The sequence below is a fragment of the Clarias gariepinus genome, chromosome 15 (genome assembly GCF_024256425.1).
Source record: "Clarias gariepinus isolate MV-2021 ecotype Netherlands chromosome 15, CGAR_prim_01v2, whole genome shotgun sequence".
Lineage (NCBI taxonomy): Eukaryota > Metazoa > Chordata > Actinopteri > Siluriformes > Clariidae > Clarias > Clarias gariepinus.
Window position 1 is genome coordinate 14,575,880 of NC_071114.1, and position 23,397 is coordinate 14,599,276.

The 23,397-nt window shown below is 37.8% G+C and overlaps 4 protein-coding genes across 6 annotated transcripts; 2 read left to right on the top strand and 2 right to left on the bottom strand.

The window, feature by feature from the left end:
* The first annotated feature begins 3,204 nt into the window (after positions 1 to 3,204).
* On the top strand, positions 3,205 to 6,595 carry tmem221 (transmembrane protein 221). Its single transcript, XM_053513084.1, has 3 exons — positions 3,205 to 3,791; positions 4,877 to 4,962; positions 5,551 to 6,595. The coding sequence occupies exons 1-3, from the start codon at positions 3,532 to 3,534 to the stop codon at positions 6,012 to 6,014; spliced, it is 810 nt and encodes a 269-aa protein (XP_053369059.1). The 5' UTR covers positions 3,205 to 3,531; the 3' UTR covers positions 6,015 to 6,595.
* On the bottom strand, positions 5,013 to 11,644 carry borcs8 (BLOC-1 related complex subunit 8). 2 transcript variants are annotated; one of them, XM_053513089.1, is made up of 6 exons: positions 11,518 to 11,644; positions 11,146 to 11,258; positions 8,873 to 8,937; positions 8,679 to 8,786; positions 8,273 to 8,331; positions 5,013 to 5,436 (listed from the first exon to the last, which is right to left on the bottom strand). In XM_053513089.1, the coding sequence occupies exons 1-5, from the start codon at positions 11,552 to 11,554 to the stop codon at positions 8,295 to 8,297; spliced, it is 360 nt and encodes a 119-aa protein (XP_053369064.1). In that variant the 5' UTR covers positions 11,555 to 11,644; the 3' UTR covers positions 5,013 to 5,436; positions 8,273 to 8,294. The 2 variants fall into 2 exon arrangements, with proteins under 2 accessions (XP_053369064.1, XP_053369063.1); XM_053513088.1 differs by lacking the exon at positions 8,273 to 8,331.
* Positions 11,645 to 11,725: 81 nt separating this feature from the next.
* Positions 11,726 to 15,659, top strand: rfxank (regulatory factor X-associated ankyrin-containing protein). Of its 2 annotated transcripts, none has more exons than XM_053513085.1 (8): positions 11,726 to 11,933; positions 12,086 to 12,194; positions 13,340 to 13,405; positions 14,028 to 14,128; positions 14,202 to 14,327; positions 14,418 to 14,484; positions 15,324 to 15,404; positions 15,534 to 15,659. In XM_053513085.1, exons 2-8 carry the CDS (start codon positions 12,095 to 12,097, stop codon positions 15,575 to 15,577), a joined length of 585 nt encoding a protein of 194 aa, XP_053369060.1. In that variant the 5' UTR covers positions 11,726 to 11,933; positions 12,086 to 12,094; the 3' UTR covers positions 15,578 to 15,659. The 2 variants fall into 2 exon arrangements, with proteins under 2 accessions (XP_053369060.1, XP_053369061.1); XM_053513086.1 differs by having other exon boundaries at positions 11,814 to 11,933; positions 12,090 to 12,194.
* A 99-nt stretch (positions 15,660 to 15,758) lies between these two features.
* On the bottom strand, positions 15,759 to 18,527 carry nr2c2ap (nuclear receptor 2C2-associated protein). Its single transcript, XM_053513087.1, has 5 exons — positions 18,466 to 18,527; positions 18,262 to 18,352; positions 17,084 to 17,189; positions 16,329 to 16,397; positions 15,759 to 15,991 (listed from the first exon to the last, which is right to left on the bottom strand). Exons 1-5 carry the CDS (start codon positions 18,522 to 18,524, stop codon positions 15,879 to 15,881), a joined length of 438 nt encoding a protein of 145 aa, XP_053369062.1. The 5' UTR covers positions 18,525 to 18,527; the 3' UTR covers positions 15,759 to 15,878.
* Positions 18,528 to 23,397: the final 4,870 nt, after the last annotated feature.

The following is a 23,397-nucleotide window of genomic DNA, read 5'->3' on the forward strand; positions in this document are numbered from 1 at the left end:
CACTTGTTGTTTATTATAAATTATTTTAGATGCATTTATGATTTTGTAATAAATTGTATTTTTGCACACAATTGCAAGCTGTGCAAGCTGACATACATTTGGTAATATATATGATGTACTATGTACATGACCTAATAGGAAAACAAAACAAACCATTAGTATAGTAGAACTGGAAATGAGCAGATCAAGCAAACAAGAGGACACCTGAGTAGCTAACTTTAGACACACATGGATTCTATGCACTGACGGCATACTGTAGACAAAAATTCGACATGGCAGGAACTGAAAATAGGGCTTAGAAATCCACACCGTGGATATAAATGTCAGTAGGACATACACTTACAGACACAGTAAAAATGATGAGTGGTTGTTTAATTAATTTGTCCTCATGTTTTATATTTAACTAAAATCATACAAGGGAAAACTGAAAGTGAAATGTAAATGGACTATGAACATATTTAATTAAGTATAATTGAAATAGTCCAAAAAATCATGTCCATGTTTTAATATTTTATACAAAAACGTGACAGGGATATTGCACATTGAGCTTTACTCATTGTCTCTTACAAGCATGCTGAGGGTTCTCTCTGGGGAAATAGGGGTTACATGTCATCTGATGCAAGAAGAAGCAACCTCCTGCTAAAAGTCCCAGAGCAACAGGCCCGTGCTGCACACATCTGGATTCCCTTCAGTCCAGTAGAGAATCAACACTAGAGGATCCTTACCTGTAAATGGCTTCATGGGAAGGGGGGGGGGGGGGTATGGTTGGGTGGTTCTGTATGGGTGAAAGAGAAAACAAGACAGTATTGCACAAAGATTGATTCACTTAAAATGTACATGGTCTAGAATGTGTTGACTTTAAAATCATTTGTTTGACACTACACAAAGAAATTACAGTTATACTAGGCCTCACACTGAATGAGGGAACCTTTGGAAAATGCACTTTTTTTTGTTTTCCTGAAACTTCTCACTTCTGCTTTTGACAACATCAGTGGCTTTGATGTTTTTGAGCATGTGGTGGGCCTGTTGAATTCAGAAATAGCTTCTCTGGCCAGTATGCATATGTTGAAGCGATTCTTCGTTGTGTATATTTTTTTTTAGTATCAGGCTTGTCTTACTACGAAAAGCGCAAAGGTAGTGTGCAAACTCTCACCATCAAGGTCGAAGCATTAAAAACCACTTGCTGACTGGTTTTGCAAGGTAAATATATCAGAAATAATGTAGACTTGGCTTGTCTCACAACATTCAGGACAAAAAGTACCTCCATAGAGCATACTTGTATGCAATGTGCATTTACTCATCACATAATTGTCAGCAGCATATTCAGAAGTATAATTTAGGGTTTGGTATGTGTATTATTTAAAAACGCTTTGTAACATAAACCTATCGTCCAAATAATAGTGGTATTCATTGGAACATATTCCACTGTGTGATACAATGGAATATGTACATTGTAATGTAAAGGTAAAATTTTGGCATACAATATTTGGATTATTGTTCCTCGAGATGGAAAAAGGTCTGGTGAGAAAACAGCTGTGGAGTGGAACAGCTTGTCTTTGTGGAGCTTGTCCATGTCTTTGTGGAGTAGTTTCTAGGGAACCTTGAACCACTCCCCTATTTATTACATTATAAAAACAGAGTTACATTTACCGTAAAGCAGGGTTAAATTTGGAATTTGCCATAACAGCACATACAATACATCATGTCTATAAGTATTTGGATGGTGGTACAGTTTTTAAAATTTGCTTCTGTACACCACTACAATAAATTTGGGATGAAGCCACTAGCCTTTTACAAATTATAGCCTTTTTTTTTTTCTTTTTTTTATCCAGCTATCCAGCTATGGACTGTTTTTCAGTTATTTATGAAAAAATTAGGAGATAAAAGGTCTGGCATTGCCTTTGCATTAAGTAGCAGTTCATGGGCGCTGCCAATATGGGTCCAAAGAGATACCAATGCAAGCAAATAAGAGGAAAGAGAAACAGACGTATCAGCAAAATGACCGAAAACATTCAGAGTAACTAAATTAACAACCTGACAAATTCTTAAAAAGAAAGAATGCACTGGTAAACTCAGCAACACCGGAAGGCCTTGGAGACCACAGAAGACAATTAAAGTGGATGATCACAAAATTTATTTCTTGGTAAATAAAAAAAAAACTTTAACACATCTAGCCAAATCAAAAACACTCTGGAGGAGGTAGGGGAGGTCATTGTTAAAGACTACAATCAGCAGGCATTTTGATGAATGTAAATTCATCAAGAGAGAGGGTTAACCTCAAGATGCAAATCATTGTTATCACTGAAAAACAGAAAACATGCCAGATTAGACAAACAGGAAAATCTTAAAAAAAAAAAAAAAAAATGCACGTCTGATACAAGATTAACTTGGACTAGAATAATTGGAAGAGAAGTGCACTGTTTAGAGAAGGAAAGGAAAAGTATACCACATCATCTTTTAAACCTGGTGGAGCCATGCTATGGCATAGGGGTATGCACAGGTGCCCACGAAAACAATGTTGCACACTTGTAGGTACAATCTGAGCAGAGATAAAATATGAAAAGTGTGTCAATGTCCAAACAAGTATGGATTTAAAAGTAAGATGGGCAGATGTCTACAAACCTTTGGTCATATAGTGAGGCATTATAAAAATATATATATATACCAAATGTCACAGACAGAAAATGGTCAGCTACTTATAAACCTGTAACACCCAGAATCACAAATGTCACACTTGTAAATGTTGCTTTATAAAAATCGAATGTCAGAGCAGTGTCGTAATTGTGTCAAAGTTCCGCTGTCATGACGAAAAGTGATTATTTATTCTGTTCGGTTTGTGGTCAGAACGTTGGTGCACGGTAACTCCTCAGCTCTTCTTACAGAAAGACACAATAAACATTTTCTCTTGAAAGGTACTGAAATAAATACATTTTAAAGATGAACTGGATGCAACAAATCCGTTTTATTATTATTATTTATTTATTTATTTTTTTTAACAAAATCACTTGAACATACACTACGTCGAAACACAGACTAGCCCTTGGTGTGAGTCGCATTTCCAAGAAGGAAAACGAGTAGCTTACAGTTTACACCACTAAACCACGGAAAGAGTTCACTTCTTATTCTTGGCCTGGCTAGGGGGTCTCAAGGGTGGTACTTTAGATTGCACCTGCTGGGGTAACAATCCCGTCTGTGTGTGAATGCCGTGTTGATCCGAAACTCCACTTGGTAGCCTAAACAGTCGGTGTGTTTCGGTGCGGTAGTGAGAGTTTAAGGAGCGGTGATTGTTGTTGGAGTGATTAGCTGCGCTGTCTGCGGCGGGACTGCCAACGTTCATTGTTTCAGGGAATTCTTTATTTTATTATTCTGAAGGAGACATCGCATACTCGGTGAGAGCACTAGCAGAGAGAGAGAAAAGCGCGTTCCCGAGCCGGTGTTAAGTTCAGACGGGGCGAGAAAGCCGCAGTGAGGAAGTGAGTCCCTGGCGCTCCATTTTAGTCGCAGAGATCCTTCGGGTCGGGACTCGGGGCGATGAGCTACAGCCAGCGGGCTCTCCTCGTCCTGGCGCTCCTGGGGCTTTTATCGGCGATCATGTCGCTGATGTCGGCGAGTTTGATTTTCCACCTGAACTCCGCGGTGAAGGAGTCTGGATCGGGGGAAACGTGGGCCGTGTTAAAGCCGCTGTGCGCCGTGATGTCTGCGCTCTCTCTCACTCTCAGCTCCAGCTCGGCCATCATCTGCCTCCTGCACGCGCACTTTACCACCGAAACAGGGAGAGAACACACACACAGGTACACACACACACACACACACACAAACACGCGCGCGCGGAGAGTTCATGCGCCCTTCACTAAGATTTCTTCAAGTTTATAATTTGGATCATTTTAGATAAATGATTGTTTCGGACAATGACGGCATAAAGTCTCATACAAAGTTAACAAACCCAGTGATACATTCCAGTGCAGGATTAAACCCAGCGCCATGGAAACCCCTCTGTGGCAACTATTTACACCTACAGGCAAACACACACAAGGGCACTGATCTACTGTCCTAAACACACAAACACAGAAGATGGATTAGTGTGTAAAAAAGAATGCATTATGGCAAATGCTTAAATGAATGAATGAATGGCCTTTCACTTCGGATCAAGTCTGTACAGTGAATATACAAGAACGCTGGACTTTTAATGTACGAGAACTGATGTTACATACAGATATGATATCCTGTCGTGCAAGAACTGGTAGAAACAATTACAGTAAATCTCTATCTATCTGTTTTTGCCTTCAAAAAGCAAACTGTAATCTTTCTGAAATGGTACCATCGAACATACACATTCTGTACCTTCAGGATCTATCTTTATATCTTGAAAAATAATTTAAGGTATATAGTTAAAATTTAGGGAGCTTTGTTGTATTTCAAAGCTATTTAGAAATACAACACTTTGCCAGGTATTAACATAATAAATGAATCATGTTATTGTTAATTAACTGCTACTTAACCAGGTAATAAATGAATCATGTTAAAGATACACAGATAAAGAAGCATGATTTGTGGCATTACGCTTTAAAAAGTAGTTTTATTACCGACAGAGAATAACCTGCTACCTAGATTGAGAAATGTATTTTTCACAAAAGTTTAATTAGCAAGTAACTCACTGGTCAGCTACGGGGTGTTAAAATCCTAACAAACACACTGATTTTATTTTTCTTTTGTCACATTTTGTGTCAGGATGTTTTATTTAATTTCCATTATTTCTTGTAAATTGTACAATTGCACAATTGTTTAATAAAGCTAATCAAATTTACGATAAACATTTATAAATTAAAACTTTTGCATCAAATAATGCGAACTTGACCTCTGTTTTTTCCTCCATCAGGGCTGAATGGTTCCTGTCAGACAGCAGGGTCATTCGGCATGTCGCTATCGGCTTGTTTTGTGTTGGAATTTCTTTTTACCTGGGTGGTAAGTGGGCAACAAGCTTGGCAACAATACCATTTCAAGTCAACTAAAAATAATTATGTGGTCATATTTTAATGATTAAAATACATACATACTACAGACAAAAGTTAAATTAGTTTTAAAAAGTGCATTTAGGCAACATATGAGATAAGCTTAAAAATAACACATTGTAATGCAGTGGCACTGTACAATACAGTATAAAGCTACTTGAATATATTTACATGAGACTTAGAACAATCCTTTCCTTCACACACTGGACGAAGCACTGTAATGGAGAACCTGGCAGAGCATTCACATTCACTCCTCACAAAGCTCTGTCGAGTTGCCAGAGTCGCAATGCAAGAGGCCGTCACATTCAGACGAAGCGAGGTTCACTTTTGAAATAGTCCTTTCAACAGACTCCTAACTGTACTTCATATGCCAGAACTCTGCTTCTCGCAAGTGTCTCTTGTTATTCCAGGATCCATAGTCCTTTTCCTGCAGAAACCAAATAAATTGACATATAAGCAGTCAAAGGCACATAAGTACATAGGATCTGTACAAAATGTTCTTGTTTGGTCTGTTAATCATATTTTTTCTGTAAAATTTCAGCCCTGTCCATTTACATGCTGCTGGTCTTTGAGATCGAGACAGGAATAGCCAGCGTGTGTGTGCTCTCTTCTGGTGTACTGGTGCTGCTAATTTTAGTCATTCATGCTCTGGTCCGGGCCACTTGTATATCCAAATACTTTCACAACCAACACATCAATACCGTGTACCTGAACGACCCAGAGAGCAGCACTGGCATCTGCACAGTGGCATCAGAGCTTAGCCTCAGAGACAAGACAACAAGACAACGCAGTGAAGACAGCATGAACCACCTGTTTTCCTATACACAGCCCAAACAGTACTCCAGTGAAAGAGAGGCTTGTGGTGAGAGTGGACGCATGCACAGGACCCTGTCTAGTGAATCCAGCCTGCTCCAGACACAAACAAAGCCTTGGAACAGCATCAACCACGAAATGAGAACTGTGCTGACTCGCAAAGCCACCGCCAAAGACTCGACGTTAGTGTGAGTGGCAATACTGAGATGCTTTTAAATGCTACAGTTCCTTTTATTATTTTTGCTACAGACTTACCACTGTATACTTTACACCACAGTGCCTGAAGCTACTGCCTGCCATGACACATTAGATGTTATAAGCAATTCTATTCGAGCACTAACAATAGAGACCTAGTATAAAAACACTACAGGTTCATCCTACAATTATGTTGTTTAGCCAATGTTAAATGGGGGACTTAAACTTGCATATTGTATATAACTATCTGTACTGTCTTTTTATGGACCCAAAAGTAAATAATTCATTAATTCATACAGAAGGTCTACTGATTGTTACTAAATTTAAAATTAGCTAATTTTTTGAAAAATAATTGTTAGCTACTTGGGACATTTTCTTGAAAGACTACACTGTGGTAAAAATGTTTGATTGCTTTTTAGACTACTTTTATTATGTGAAAATGTTAATACTAAACTTAACACTACAAAGTATAGTTCGGTGCATTTCAAAATGGATAAAAATGACAGCAAGTAGACAAGGAGAGAAATTCATAAGGTAGACTATAAATTTTTTTACTTCTTAAGGACTGATGTTTTTTTTTATTGCATTGTGGCATTTTGAATCAGAACTGAAAAAATTCCAAAACTAAATATAACAACACTAACATAAGTAGGAATCTGGAGCCTTATTCACATTTATATTTACAAAGGCAATTTTTAAGATGCCCTTGTCCAGAGTGACTTTCATTTCTCTTATTTACACAAATGAGCATCAACCTCATGGGCCCAACAGTGGCAGAATGCAACCAATGAAAAATCATTGTTAACTTATATTAATTGCAAATGGGATCAGAAGTTATAAAATCATGAACTTGAATGTCATGGCAGCTTTGGGTAGGCTGAGAGGACACTGTTTAAAATGACCAGAAACAACCCTGGAAACACCAAAGGCACAGGGCTGTCATAAACTGGAAGTCCAAGAAAGAAGCCCCTGCTAAAAAAAAAATACATAAAAAAAATTAACTTCTGGAGGAAGGTTTTGACCAAAGGAGTGCAAGGCAAGGCATTTAACCCCAAATCACTAGCAATCTGCTAAACATGGTAGTTTTAACATTAGGGTTTGGGGCTGTTTTACTGCAACTGTAGTATTGCACAAATAGGATGGAACAATGAGGAGTTTTTTAGTATAACCTGGAATCATCAGATAGATGGTTGCAACTTGGACAGAATTAAGTGTTTCAACAGGACAATGACCCGAACACCCATTAAAGCTCATTTTCTAATGGATAAAATAGGCTACCTTTAAGATTTTGGAGCCTGAATCATATTGAAAAGTCATAAAAACTGGACTTTGCTAAATGAAAATTACAAAATTATGTGTGTTGTATGTGGTATTTTGATTGTGCATGTATATTTTTGATATTAGAAAACTCAAAATGAATTTAAACTTATGCACTAAACTCTTTGGGGCTTTTTTTCTAAAAAAGGACTGTTCCACAGACCACAGAAAAAAAACTGTATACATCACACTGTATATATAGTAATGCCCAATATTGCCATGACATTCATGTTCATGAGACGGCATGTAAACCACTGACTGCAACTGTATGTACTTGTCTAATGTTGGCCAAGTCAAATACACAATCATAGATTTTGGTTCATATTAAAGCACTCAAAACATCATTTTTACAGTGACAGAAAGCAAAAGTGTAAAAGGAATGTATTCTTCAAGATTACTCATGTGAGCTCGGGGGTGGGTGGGGCTTCCAGGAACACAGTAACATTAAAGAGATCATAAACACCTGCGCAAATGTCAGTCATTTAAGATCCACATGTTGTTTGGTTCATCCGCTGTTTTTATTGGACGGAAAAAGATTAACATTCTTTTGCAAAATTCTAAAACAGTAACTCATACTATGTACAACAATGGTAAAAGAGATCCCTTATTCAAAATGTCTGCCTACAAAATTTGTTATTTTGTATTATTCAGTTTGCCACAGAAACTGAATAAAGACAAAAAATCCCTGAAACACTTCACTGTCTGTAGCAACATTGCAAAACTGCACCCTTTCTTTTAGCTCAGAAACTTTGTGAATCTGGTAATAAATTAATACATTGCCCTAAAAAAAATCATAACAGCTTAATAAAACTTACTTTTATGTCCAAAAGATGACACAGCACAATTTATTCACCACTGTTCTTTAACTCTGGATTACACTAGAGGCTTACTTTTCTATTATTGTTATTTACAATGATTTCTTAGGAGGCAGCACTAACCTTGCTTAAGGGCTTCCATTTGTCATGATGATGTGGTAGAGTCGTGTGATGGAGAGTCACTGTGATTAGGTACAGGGTTCACAACACTAAGTCAGCATGCATTGGTCAATAAAGAAAATTATGCAACTCAAAAGGGTTCAAAATGCATCAAAATAAAAAAATAAAAAAAAACATAAGAAGCAGACTAAATCCAAATGATTTTTAACAGAATGATTGATCATTGCACACACCACAAACGTTGGCACATAATAATAATAATAATAATAATAATAATAAACACAGCTGTCTTGCATGCTTTGACAAAGCAAAGGAAGCAAATACTTAAGTCTAGTCTGGGTCATGATGAAACAGTGTGATTATGTGAATTGATTTTTTTTTTTTAAAGGCACAAGAACGCATATTCTACCTTCGTCCTTGAGCACCGCTGATCTGTTCCTTTGTTGCGATGGCTTGCTTTAGCAATCCGTCTATGTTTTTAAAATATAGACTGCTGTTGGCCATGCTTTTTACTGCGCTGTGAATAAAAAAAGGCAAGTTATATTCCACATAATGTGCTGGTTTTACCTGGTTATTTTGTCTTGATCTGATTAAAACTCCTACCTGCAGGCATACTCAACAGTATAAATTGCCCCTTGACTTTGTTCTTCCCAGCTCTGCATGTCTGTCTGTGGGTGGTAAATTAAGTGACACAAAGTGTTAAATAAGATCAAATGAATAGTGTTTAGTTTAGTAGTGGTTATACAGGTTGCTAAAGTTTCCTGGTGATTTAGATTAAAGGAGCAGGGCTGACAAAATCTGCTTCATCAACTCATATAAACAGCAGTCACAATGTGAGCTGGAGAGCAATAGCAAGTGCGGGACAATCACTAACTTTTGTTTGAATGGGTGCAAAATCTCTGGTCTTAAAATCCTCCAGTCATAACCACATTTCTTCATATTAAATTATATACTGTTAAATCAATGACATGGGAACAAATGTTTTAAAATGACGGACTGCAAAATACCGACATACCAACGAACAAAGACATTCCTTTGAAACAAGTCAAATACAGGGACTCGACTAAAAATGAAAGCCAATAATTAGCCAAAAAGAAAAGCCAACACGTTTTTCAGGGAGTCTGGAAAACTACTACTGAGGACTACATTAAATAAATACAAGAGGGTCAGGCTCTTTAGAAGCACAGTAGGAAGGAATGAAGGGTGGCTTAAGGCAGTTTCACAGTACTGTATGAGATGGCTCAGCTAAATAACTGTCTGGGCTAAAAATAAATCAGTCACAGTCTGACTTCATACCATTCAGATTATTTTTTACTAGTTGTGGAGTTTATGTGGGTGGCACAGTGGCTTAGTGGTTATCACTGTTGCCATGCACCTCTAGGGTCCAGGTTTGAATCCCTCCTCTGGTCTGTGAATGTGCATGTTCTCTCCATGCTTGGTGGGTGTTCTCTGGATGCTCTGGTTTTCTCCCACAGTCCAATGACATGCAGATCAGGTTAATTGGTGTTCCCAAATTGCCTGTAGTGTGTGAAGTAATGCGCAAGTATGTGTGTGTCTGTGTGGCCTGCAATGAACTGGCATCTCATCTATGTTGTACCCCACTCATACCCTGGGATAGGCCCCAGCCCCCCCCACAACCCTGTATACAGGACAAAGTAGTAAAAACAACGACTGTGTGAGTGGAGTTAAATGCTTCCTAACATTCAATACCAGCATAGTAATTTGATGTAGATGACATCCTGTGTTGGGTGTTGTCTGTTTACCTCTGAAACACAGAAGAAGTGTTGGCCTGGTAGATTATTGATGCCACCTGCCTCTGCTCATATGTCACTTTCAAGACTTAAGTTTCGAGATTGAAAGAACTTTGTTAATCCCAGGGGGAATTACTTTTATGTTGATGTTTAAACTAGAAATACACCAATCAGCCATAACATTACGACCACCTGCCTAATATTGAAAAGGTCCCAATTTTGCCACCATAACAGTGATGCACAGTGTTCTGACATCTTTCTATCATAACCAGCAATAACTTCTTAATCATTTTTAAAAAATATACAGAAGCGCTTCTATTGGATCGGACTACACGTGCCAGATTTCACTCCCCATGTACAATAGTAAGCCCTGGCCACCTATGACCCTGTCGCCAGTTTACTAGTTTTCCTTCATTCGATTACTTTTAGTAGATCCTGACCAGGAACATCCCTCAAGTTTCTCTAGCCATCAATGCAATTAAATTTTATTTGTATGGCACTTTTAACAAAAGTGATTGTCGCGAAGCAGCTTTACAGAATAAAAAAAAAAGATATGGAAATGTGTATGAAATATGAAAAATGTGTATAAATCCAAATTATTAAATTGTCCCTGAAGACCAAGCCGAGGTTGACGATGATAAGGAAAAACTCCCATAACAATTTGGCCCTTGTCAAAGTCACTCAAAAAATCTTTATACTTGCCCATTTTTTCTGCTTCCAACACAACAACTTCAGGAAAAGGTTTGATTTCTGGCTAATATATGCCACCAACTTTCAGCTGCCCTTGTAACAATACTGAAAATGCAGCTACTGTGAGAAGGGCCAAATTGTAATGGATAGACAACTGGGTCAGAGCAACTCCAAAACTGCAGCTTATGTGGGATGTTCCTGGTCTGCAGCGGTCAGGACCAACCAAAAGTAATCCAAGGAAGGAAAACTGGGTCATGGGCAACCAGGGCTCACTGATGCACATGTGGAGTGAAGGCTGATCCAATAGAAGAGCTACTGTAGCTCAAACTGAGGAAAACGTTAATGCTTTTCCCAATAGAAAGGTGTCAGAACGCACGCTCTACTTAATACTAGGCGGTGGTCATAATGTTATGGCTGATCAGTTCATCATCTTACCTTATGCTGGACCAGCTCGGGCAGTGACCTCCTCACGTGCTCCTGCAGGCGATACAGCGCTATGGACGGTTCATTCGCCAGCACGTACATGCTCTCCGTGAACTTATCCGTCACTGCCACGAAAAAACAAACAAACAGGTTTATATATATTTTTTTCAGTTGGCAGCCCCTGTGTCTCTGTATGAAACCACATACATGTCATATGTTATAACATATTATTTTATGATGAACCCCAATAAGCCACGGGTATTAGCGCTAACTGGCTAAATAATAATACTGTATACATAAATTAATCCGGAACAGACTAAACTTATATTATTTATAAGGCACACGGCCAAAAAGAAGCACGACGATGCTTTCCCTTTAAATTACCTCGCTTTACTTTCACCTGCATTTCCTGGTCGTCCATTCTCCTACAATCACAACAAACCCTAGAGTTTATTTACTTCCACTCGGTTCTGTCACGGGTTGTGCGATGACGTGGTGTGCACCGAAAAATTCGCTCGACCTGCAACAACATCAAGCCTAACAAACAGTTCCTACGTGTCGGGGAGGGGGAAGCGTTTTACCCGCAAGATGAAAAGAAAACTGTTTAAACTTCGGCAAATCTAAAAATGACATCGTGATGGTTAGTTTTAAACAAACCTTGTCAGAGGTGTGACGTGTGGTAGGTTTTCGGCGCACTTTGAGATACCGAGATACGATTTAGTTTCACTTTTCTTAGCTCGTAAATCAGGAAATAAACAGAAACTGCAGTGAGACGCGCTCAGAAAGGAGCTACAATTCTGGTACGATAATGCGACTCGTAATTTAATTTAATTTAATTATATTCGTTTTTATAAGTTTTTTTTTTCAATTGCTTACATTTTTCTCTATATGCTGTGGATGTTGTTTTTAACTTGAGTAGTAATTTGAATTTTGTGTACTTTCTTTATTTGAGGCAGAGGTGATGGAGAAGATGAGTGACGAGAGCGCGCTTCACCACTCCACCACCCTCACTAACAAACAGCGCGGGAACGAGCTCACTGTCCGACCCGCAACTCTGGACAGTAAGAGCTGCTTACAGTCCAAATCCGCACGCAGTACAAAATCCTGTGCAGAAAAGTCACACACACTAACACATTACTCGATCTAATCAGTGCTTCACTCATCTGCTCCAAGCGCTTTGTACCAGTCCAGTGGATCGCAGGGACACACCCTGGATAGGGGACGCTAGTCCACTGCAAGACACAATGCAGTGCACACACCTAGGTTTGATTTAGCCTAGCCAGTCCTGCAGTACTGATCTTCGTTTTCATTCAGAGGTTAAATGAAACCACAGCAGTAACCCGAGCGCAGGATTAAACAGAGAGCATGAAGCTCCACTACCTCTCACATCAGCAAGCCACCCCAGGCGTAACACCATGTCATGATTCACATGTACATACACACACATACAATACAAACATTATAATTTTGCATGAGCTTTTTCCAATGATCAATTATTTTTCACGTTAATTGTTTCCACATTACACAGGATTTAGTGTATATATTGACACACTTTTTGCTTGTGCTGACACATTACTGATTAGTGGTTACCACTGTCACTTTGCACCTCAAGGGTCCAGGTTTGATCCCTGCCTTTTGGTCTGTTTTCATGTTCTCCATGTGCTTGGTGGGTTTCCTCCCACAGTCCAAAGACATTGGGAACACTAATTGGCAATCCCAAATTGCCCAAATGTTGACTGGAGGTCTCACCACAGTCATTAAATAATAGTAGTTAATTAGTAGTTAAATAAAAGTAATCACCATTGACAGGTTTCTGGATAGATGGATGGATTACATTACTAATTATGAGCTTAGTGACCAGACTGGTTGCCTTGCACCTCCAGGTTTGGTAGTTTCATCCTCTGCACTGGTGCTTTGTAAGTTTTCTCTCATTAAGTGAAGTAAGACTTGTAACTTGAGTAGGGCTGCACCTTCACGCATTCATTTATTATTTTTATCGATTAATCTGCTTATTATGCATGACCATGTATTTTAAAACTAAGATAAAAAAAAAAAACTGGTGATATATGTAGACTGGTGATTCAACCCATTAATGCCAAGGGTGGTTCTATATTTAACTCTAATGTGACTATTTTTCATCATCAGTTGTACTTTCACTATACTGTATAAAATAAATTACAGATTTTTTTCCTCTTTGATTTTTTAGATTTGTCCATTCATCAACTGGCTGCTCATGGAGAAATCTCAAAAGTGAAGACACACCTTGCCAGTGGTAAGCAGTACTGTGTATAGGTAGCATTTCTATGTATGGGGTGTTCAAGTCAAACTGGAAATTGTGATGAAATTTCTCATGAATAAAGGTGTGAAACTGATTGACATTTATAGGAGACTTCAAGTACAGTACGGTGATGAGACTCTCAGACGCAGTAAAACATTAAAAGTTTTATAGAAGGCCATAGATCCATGACTGATCCTAGTCAAGGTTCCTGTAAACAAGTTTTCAAGCACGCCTGAGGCTCATGGAAACTGTACACACATTCACATTACAGGAACTCTGCGTTATTGCCATATCCCCATACAGTCTGTTCCAAGTAATTTATTACATGTTTGGGAACTTAAGGAGTCCCCGGGAGGCCAGTGTTTCAGACGTGAAGCCGGCAGTCCGGTCATGGCTTTAGCATACTGAGGAAACTTTCTACCTTGATGGTATCCAAGCACTAGTAAAACACTGGGTGTACTCTAGTGTACTTTATTATATAGAAAAATAAAGATAGTGTTTACTCTGTGTTCTGCAAGTCCCAGTTTGACTTGAACATCCTTCATACTATGAGTATAGCAGACCCTAAACTATTTCAATATTAAATTAAAAACATGCTTTTTCTTTTGATTTTTAGACAGTGCCTTACTAAATAGTCAGGATGAACGGGGATTCACACCACTTATGTGGGCAGCAGCATTTGGAGAGATTGAAATGGTCCAGTTTTTACTAGAGAAGGTAAGAACGACTACATGATGAGCAGTCTCTTGCTGCCGTGTTGCGTTACTGATCCGGTGCTGTCTTAAATCAGGGCGCTGATCCAAAAACCTTCGCGCGGGAACGAGAGTGCGCATTATCCTTAGCCAGTGCTGGTGGATACGCAGACATTGTTGATATGCTTTTAAAACATGACGTTGATGTCGATTCTTATGACTGGGTGAGTAAAAGAATAACATGAAATGGCATCATAGTGTATCATTGACTTCCTACATGTCTAACAAGATGATTTGTGTTATTTTTGCCACAGAATGGAGGAACTCCTCTTCTTTATGCAGTTCGTGGCAATCATATAAAATGTGTACAAGCACTATTAAGTAAGTTTGGAAGTATTTTGTAACTAAACACTATCATCTTTCTAGTTTTTTTTTTCTATGTTTGTGTTTCTTGCATTACCCCAAAACTAGTTGCTTGTAGTCTTTATTAAAAAGAAATTTGAGGCTAAATTATCATTTGTGCTTAATTTAGCTTAAAGTGACCTAAGAACTTTTTTATAGTCCTGTTTATATTACAGAGCTTATAAATAGGGTCAATGTGAACCAAGAACAAGGTGAAATAAAAAAGTATTAATGATTAGTATTTGTGAATCATAACCAAAAAGAATATTTAATTCACTGGACACCTGACTTTCATTCCCACCTGAGTGTACACAAATTCTCATTAATATCAATTGTACCGAAATCTAAAGAAAAAAACTAATAAGCAATTTACACAAACTAGGGGTTTTCCGATTAGCGTTTTGGGGCTGATCACAGAGCCCCGATCCCAGAAATCAAAATCACCTGATAGCGTTGGTGTGTGGGGGTTATTAGGATTTGCCATTTTAAGTGTTATATTTATAGTGTAGTTCTGTTTGTTTATTTACATTTTACAGGAGTAAAAAAAAAATTCTAAACAGTAGTGCACAAATATAAGATTTGAGAAAGTGTCATGAACCATGATTCATTGGAAGGCAACATATGCCATTCTGTTATTACGTCACATAGATCATAAAGAATATGAAACCAATAGAATAGCACATGTTCAACTAAAGAGCATTAAGGGGCTCTCAGAAATGCGATCTAAAATGCATATGCCCTACTATATTAACTTGTTATAAAGTTGTTATTATTTTTATTTTCATTCTAATACAACAAGAACAACTGTCTGTGTTTAGGGCATGGAGCTGATATTACTTTCGAAGCAGACTCAGGATACAGTCCAGTGGCACTTGCCATTGCTCTTGGATACAAGAAAAGTAAGTATCATTAACGTCTGAACATCGCGTATCTAATTTTTAGCTATAAGTTAATTCACAATACAAGTAATGCTGCTTAGTAATTACACTGCTTGATTGCTGTCTGACCTTTTTCAAAACCATTTTCAGTGCAAAAGCTGCTTGAGGATCACATACTACACCTGCTTCGATGATCACACATGACTACACTTAAGAGACACAATTTATCAATAATTTTTGTTTACTTTTGTAATAAAAATGTCACTACAATTTTAATCTAAGCTATTTGTTTAAAAAAAAAACCTGTTGGTAAGCAGATAAATGCACTTGATCCCAGTGTATACAATTAATACCAAAGGGGGGAAAAAAGTCCATTCGTCATCAAATAACGAGTGTAAGTGTTTCAGGTGATCTGTCAATCACAGACAGATTTTTGGGGGGATTCTGGTTTTGCATTCTTCTCTCGTTTGTCCTCTTTTCCAAACATCAAGAAGCTCATTCTCCCAGGACATCCAAAGAGTACACTATTATTCTTCCAAAAAAGTCTGTACTGTTTTCAAACACTATTTTAAGCTTCTGCACCAGTGGGGCATTTTGAATGGGAAAGCTGTGGGTGAGGAGTCAAGGCCATAATATCAGCATGAGACGAGTTAAAGATGTGCACTTTTTGGCAACAAACCAACGTAAGTGACTGGGCAAAATCTTGCTTCATGTTCATTATTAGCACCAATGAAATGTTAACATTTACATAAAAATGAAAACTCTAAAGCGGTTAGGAGACCGTTTCAGGTTTATAAGCTGTACAGTATGTAAGCATCAACGAACTTTCTTTCCACCCGAAAGGAGACCATGACCTACAGATACCACATACATTTACCAGTTACATTCTACACGGACAGCCTAATAACATACATACATAAATAGATCTTGAGTCTTAAAAGGATATTTGCAAAGAGTTGTTGTCTTCTGGATAGAAGTCCATGATGTGTTCCAGATTCCCATCTTTAATACAGCCTGGGACAGAGACCAAAAAAACCCTAAACATTAAATATGGCAGAAAATCCCCTGCTATAGTTCTGCTTGTGCAGTACATAATTCAGCATGGTCTGACATCTTTTTAAATACAGCTGATTTAGGATGTACAACGCCATAAAATAGATGTATGATGGTTGTGAATGTGTACATGGAATTTGTTATATGCTTATACAAAATTTGGTTTCTTAAGTTTCTTAAACTAAATCATTATTGGTGACGAGACATGGATTTACCACTAAGAGCCTAAGAGTAAACGGCAGAGTATGGAAGGGAAACATTTCAATTGCCGATCAAAAAAAAGTTTAAAAGTCAACCATCATCTGGAAAACTGATGCTAACATTTTTCTGAAATTTCTAATGGAATTATAAATAATACATTATTGGGTTCTATAGCAATGTCTTTTGTCAAGCACTCATATGTTGGCTGCATAACATACAGATTCAACAGATTCATTGATATTAGTTGTAATTAGTGTAAAAGTGTAATTATTTTTGTATTGGAAAATACAACTTAAGCACACACATAGCATTTTTCTGATATACAGCAATATGTACTTCTCTTACAATGTATGAGACTCAAACTTACGACTGAATTCATTATGAAGTAAATCTGGTGTGTTATGAGTTAAAGTTATTTGATATTAATTTAAAAGATTCTGACAAACCTTCTAACTTGCAAGACTTCCCTGAAAATCCTCCCTGGAACTGCAGTTTAAGCTCAGACATTCTGACAGGCACAGGGAACTCCAAGAGCACCCACTGACACTCTCCCTGTGGAACAGAAGAGGAAAGAACAGTAATACCCATCCTTCCTGTGTTGTAAATAATGATCATGTCTGTAAATCAATCTTGCAGTCAATCAATCTGTGCACTGGAATTAAATTAGATCAGACAGAAGGGAGCATCTTACTGCCTACTGCCTACTGCCTGGGCATTTACTACCTTTAACACTAATGTTTAGCACATAACAGAAAAAAACGAATCATTCCAGCCAAAGAAAAGGATGTTCAAAAAACATTTTTACCCTAACAGTTGGAACACAAATTACTCATGATGTGATCTTTTTAGATTAAAATTCCTCATCAACAAGTTGGTACAGTTTCCTACATAACCCAAAATTCTGCTCGTTTATGTGAGGATAATGGTGCACTGGGGATTTCCTATGAATACTTTAGTCCATCCAGCTCTCTCATGAACTCCTCTGTACACTCTTCTCAAAGAGATCAGCTTTAATTTTTTTAACATCGTTAAATATAGTAGAATTGTTTTAGTATAAACATTTATATTAAATGTAATAGGAATGTTTCAGTATAAGTATGCATTCATTCATTCATTCATCCTCTACACCGCTTATTCTGTACACGGTCACAGGGGCGTGGAGGTTATCTCAGGAGACTTCAGGCACGAGGCAGTGACCACAATACAAATCCATCACAGGACAAACACACCACAGACAATTTGGGATCGACAATTTACATAATCTGCATGTCTTTGGTCTATGAGAGAAAACCAGAGGAAACCCACCAAGCACACAAACCTGAGGCAGGAATCAAACCGTCAACTCCGCAGGTGCCACAGTGCTGTATAAACTTATTCAATGATTTTTAAGATGTATTTTTCTAAAAACTATCATGTGAACCACAGAACTAGAATTACAGAATTAGTGGGAGGAAAAAAAAACAAAAAACCTGGAACAACACACAGCTCACACAAATAATACACTGCTGATTAGAAACTCTATAGCACACTGTATCACTCAGATCCACACCTCTACTAAAAATACGTACTACACAAATACAGAATATTAATAAATCATTTTTAGCATTTAGCTTTGTTAACTTACCTGGTCAGAATTCCAGCAGGTCTCCTCACTGCCATCAAACATGAACTTTTTGCCAAACTGCTTGACATCTCTGTTTAAAACGGAGCTAACTCTGTAAAACACAAACACTATATTTCAAACAGAATTTCTATAAAAGATCCCCTTTAAAACACACTTTATTTTATTTCAACTTTCATAATTAGCATAATTGAACATTGACTTTACCTGCTCTGTGTGTTCCTACATATCAGAGATGCAGCCATGTCGAAGGCGTGCAATCTCATCTGCCGTAAGCCAGGGTGGCTATTTTACGACATTAAAACAATTTTATAGGAAATCACTAGATGGCAGTATTGCATCTTTTTTTTTTACGACAATTGGCCTAACCAATGAAGTGTACTGCGATTGTGAAGCGTGCAGATTTTTTTTAAATATTTGTTACAGTGCAAAAAATCACAACTCTTATGATAGAAGTTTATATTCATTCTGTTTTCATAATTATTAGTATAAACAATGTAACTTGTGACTTAGAAAGATTCAACCCAAACCTCATTAACTGATAACAAGTGTAAATTCCATCATCCACCTCGGAACCTCTGTAGAGGAGACCAGTGTTCATTACCATTGTATTTATTTCCATTTTATAACTATTAGCTGTGAGAGAAAACCGAACTCCCAGAGGAAACCCACCAAGCATGGGGAGAACATGCAAACTCCATGCACACAGACCCCGAGGTGGGTCTCGAACCCAGACCCTAGAGGTGCAGGGCAACAGTATTAACATCAGATCAAAACACCATATGAAAAAAAAAAAAAACGTTCTGTTATTGTCTAGAAATAAACTTTCCCCCTCAATATACAGTAAAAATAGTATTAATGCAATTACTTATGTTTAGTAACCACTTTATCCTGCTTACAGTCAGGACAGATCCTGAGCCAATACGAAGAATACTGGAAGAATTTACACCTGATGGGATACCGATCCTTCACTGAGCAACATGCACACATATTGTCACCACCTACCGACGTGTTTTTGGGAGGTGTAAGGATAACCTGGAGGAAGCCCATAGACACACTGAGCAAACATACTGTAGCGTTTTTACGCCGGGAAGAATGCTGGAGAGACGAGTGAGCTTATTTGCTACCCAATGCAATGGCTGGGAGTACTTTATTTAGCACACAGCATGTAAGGCATGAGCAGCACCTTCACTCAGGAGCCTACATCCAATTCAGTACTAGCTTGAACTGGAGCACATTTCACACGTCACACACCTCAACACACACAACAGGGCCGAAGCCACCAACCCAAACACCTTTCCCCATCATGGTGAACACACCGACATTCCCGCAAGGCATGCTGGTCGTCAGCCGCCGCCCCGCCCACGCCACAATACAGTATCCCACACAGACAGTAACCTGAGCACCACGTCTAATCAGGGGCCGTGAAGCTGTGAGGTTGCAATGCTACCCAATCTGCCTCCATAGCTCCCTACATTTAAGATCATTTTTAAGAACTAGTTTTCAGGAAGAGGCTACAGAATGAATACAAGAATACGAGTACCTTGGTGTTCAGATGGATTCAACCTGTAGGCTCTTCCAGAACAACAAATTCTTGAATACAAGCATTCAAACTTTCTTAAGTTCGAGACTTAAATGGAAAAGGTTTGGAACAGGGTTCAATTCAATCTTTCGGATTTCAGATTCATGCACCGTTATACATCAATAGAGGGATGTAAAATTCATAGGTATTCAATGTGTATTAAATGTTTACAAATTCAGTGGTCATTTCTTACATCACTAACTGTTCAACAACTTGGTTACAAGCTGCCAACACTACCTTAAAACAATTACAGTCTTTTAAAAAATATATAACCTGTTGAAATAAAAAAATGTGGTTAAATATGAAGATATTCATCTGATTTACTTGGGCTGGCTACTTCTCCTACTCTCTAAATGAGCTGGTTAATTCCTCCCACAGTTAGTCGACATAAGAAGGTCAGCAAGAGGTGTTTTTATTATTCTGTTAAGAAAAAGTACTTTTGGTCAGTCTTTATTCACTCTCAAATCTGCATAAGGATGCTCACTTTAGAAATTTGGACAGTTTATACAGAATTTTTAAAGAAAATGGTTAATTAACATTCATCACTAAACAGTATTCACAGCTTGCTGATCTGTGTTGTGTACTTTGATGCTTGTCATCTGTCTGAATGTACAATTCCAGTCAAAGGTTTGGCCCTACCAATGTATTCAATGTATTCATTTTCTTTATTTATGTTTTTTAAAATACCTTATCATATATATATATATATCAGCAAAAAAAGAAACGTCCCTTTTTCAGGACTGTGTATTTCAACAATAATGTTGTAAAAATCCAAATACCGTAACTTTTTTCCATGCATGTTCAATTAAACATAATCAGTTAATTACCATGCACCTGTGGAATGGTCGTTAAGACCTTAACAGAAAGTAGGCATTTAAGGTCACAGTTCTAAAAACGCAGGACACTAAAGAGACTTGTCTACCGACTGTGAAAAACACCCAAAGAAAGATGCCCAGGGTCCCTGCTCATCTGCGTGAACGTGCATTAGGCATGCTGCAGGGAGGCATGAGGACTGCTGATGTGGCTAGGGCAATAAATTGCCATGTCCGCACTGTGAGACGCCTAAGACGGCGCTACAGGAAGACAGGAAGGACAGCTGATCATCCTCGCAGTGGAAGACCACATGTAACAACACCTGCACAGAATCGGTACATCCGAATATCACACCTGCGTGACAGGTACAGGATGGCCACAACAACTGCCCGAGTCACACCAGGAACACACAATCCCTCCGTCAGTGCTCAGACTGTCCGCAATAGGCAGTCCATGAGGAGGAGATGCACTGCAGTACTTCAAGCAGCTGGTGGCCACAACAGATACTGACTGGTACTTTTGATGTCTTATGGTCTTGACTCTTTTAGTGTTCATACAAATATTTACACATTAAGTTTACTGAAAGTAAAAACAGTTGAAAGTCAGAGGACGTTTCTTTTTTTGCTGCTAATATATATATATATATATATATATACAGTATATATATATATATATATATATATATATATATATATATATATATATATATATATAATCGTCATTTTATAATTTAGATTCTTTAAAATAACCACCTTTTGCTTTAATGACAGCTTTGCATATTCTTGGTGTTCTCTTCAGCAGTTTCATGAGGCAGTCAGCTGGAATAAATCTTGGAGGAGTTTCCATATCAGTCGAGCACTTGTTGGCTGCCAATAGCAAGCTAAGAAAATGGTGACAACTTTGAGGAGCATAAATGTTTTTGATAATCATTTAATAATCATTTGATAATCATTTAATTCTGGGCAAGTTTTTTTTTTCATATTTTCTGAACCAGTGTTTGTGCCTTGTGGTTGATTTTCTGTTTTGTATGTTTTAACTTTTGCATAAGCAGTGCAGTGGCTTAGTGGTTAGTACTGTCGTCTTGCACCTCCAGGTCCTGGGTTTGAGTCCTGCATCAGATCAGTGTGCAGTGAGTTTGCATGTTCTCCCCAATTAGGCTAAATGGCATTCACAAATTGCTCGTAGTGTATGATTTCATATGTGAGTGTTGACTGGGGGTCCTACCACAGTTGTACAAAGTGCAATGGTCACCACTGGCCTCCATGGTCCCTAGCTAGACTACAGAGGTTCCTCGATAAATCATGTGACTTTAAAAAAAAATTATAGTTTAACAATGTTCTGTACAATGGCTTTTAGAAATTTTTCTTGTTTTTTATGTATAATGTTATTTTAACTTCATTCTTACTTTTGTATAATTTGTCTTTCAAGTTTCAATTTTTGGGGTGACTTGTAACATCTGCGTGTGGAGTAGTGGACCACAGTAGACTAATTCTGGCACATTTACAGTAATATTTATTACTGACGTGATTTGTCCTTGTTAACTAAGCTATTAAATAAATAATTAATTTAATAAAATTAAATCATGATATCACTTTGCTTGGTCACACATTTATATTTAAGGCCTGGCAGGAATTAAAGACTTAGAAGCTAGTAATTCACAGCTCAGTTATGATGTCCAGCCTTTATAATTTCTACCATAAATGTTCCCTATTTCTTGGAGGCACATTTTATGCCCATTGAATACATTGCTAAATTATAGGGAAGATTCCTTTTAAATACAACTGTGTTCAGTGCAAATGAAAGTTCTCAGCAGTCCCAATATAAAACCACTGGTGTGTTAGTATGCAGCAGCCCAAAATACATATTCTAAACTGGTCTAATCTGATACATAGTCAGAGGTTACTGTAGTTTTTACTGAGGCATAAAGGACCTTGTCAGAGTTAAGGCTCATTTTTGTGTGTATTTTTAGGGGGCTACTTTAAATTGGAGCAGAGACTGACAAGCAGACATGGTGGAGGAGTGTACTTGTCTACGAATGACATCCATTAAGACTGAGTCCAGATCCTGTTCCCAAGCTGTTTTTTATTTTATTTAAAGTAGTGTTTTTTGTTTGTTTGTTTGTTTGTTTGTTTTTACCATGATGTGATATTGTATTCTATATACAGTATTAGTCATTGGTCAAAAGAGCATAAAAAATATGTTACAGTAGTAGATTTATCTTCAGCACTTGGAAAATAGAGTATTTGGCATTGTACATATCTAAAAGGTGCTGTAGTATTATCAGCCTAATTAGATTGTATATTATTGTTGAAGTTTTAAGCACCTCAGTTTTAATGAGAAATCTTCAGCATGCATGTAGTGAGGAACTAATGGTGATGACACGATGTCATCTAGTGACACATAGTGAAACAACATCCAGTTAACAGCAGCTCTGCAGATAGAAACACCTTGTTGATGAGAGTGGTCACAGGGCGATTGGTTCAAGCGGACATAAAGGCTATGGTAACTCATACCCACTATACACTAGTGGTGATCAGAAAAGCATCTCAGATTGCACAACATCGTCCCATTGGAATTATAAGGATTTATGAGATACAAAACTCCCCCCCAATAAATAGTCCAAACATGCACATCACTTATTATTTTTTTCGGGTTTGTTTGTTTAGGAAAATTGTAATTGCAATATTATTGCAGCCCTCCAGGACTGCAGTCTTACAAAGCATTAGTTCCTGTTCCTGAAATAA

Excerpts from the sequence above, each read along its gene's own strand:
- nr2c2ap (XM_053513087.1), bottom strand. The coding sequence starts at position 18,524 with ATGAGATTGCACGCCTTCGACATGGCTGCATCTCTGATATGTAGGAAC. Across the intron at positions 17,190-18,261 it reads CCTGCTGGAATTCTGACCAG|GGAGAGTGTCAGTGGGTGCT; the intron begins GTAAGTTAACAA and ends TCTGTTCCACAG. Across the intron at positions 16,398-17,083 it reads GAAGTCTTGCAAGTTAGAAG|GCTGTATTAAAGATGGGAAT; the intron begins GTTTGTCAGAAT and ends TCTCTGTCCCAG.
- borcs8 (XM_053513088.1), bottom strand. The coding sequence starts at position 11,554 with ATGGACGACCAGGAAATGCAGGTGAAAGTAAAGCGAG. Across the intron at positions 11,259-11,517 it reads GCAGGTGAAAGTAAAGCGAG|TGACGGATAAGTTCACGGAG; the intron begins GTAATTTAAAGG and ends TTTTCGTGGCAG. Across the intron at positions 8,787-8,872 it reads ACTGTTGAGTATGCCTGCAG|CGCAGTAAAAAGCATGGCCA; the intron begins GTAGGAGTTTTA and ends TTTTATTCACAG.
- tmem221 (XM_053513084.1), top strand. The coding sequence starts at position 3,532 with ATGAGCTACAGCCAGCGGGCTCTCCTCGTCCTGGCGCTCCTGGGGCTT. Across the intron at positions 3,792-4,876 it reads GGGAGAGAACACACACACAG|GGCTGAATGGTTCCTGTCAG; the intron begins GTACACACACAC and ends TTCCTCCATCAG. Across the intron at positions 4,963-5,550 it reads AATTTCTTTTTACCTGGGTG|CCCTGTCCATTTACATGCTG; the intron begins GTAAGTGGGCAA and ends GTAAAATTTCAG.
- rfxank (XM_053513085.1), top strand. The coding sequence starts at position 12,095 with ATGGAGAAGATGAGTGACGAGAGCGCGCTTCACCACTCCACCACCCTC. Across the intron at positions 13,406-14,027 it reads GAAGACACACCTTGCCAGTG|ACAGTGCCTTACTAAATAGT; the intron begins GTAAGCAGTACT and ends TTTGATTTTTAG. Across the intron at positions 15,405-15,533 it reads TGCTCTTGGATACAAGAAAA|TGCAAAAGCTGCTTGAGGAT; the intron begins GTAAGTATCATT and ends AACCATTTTCAG.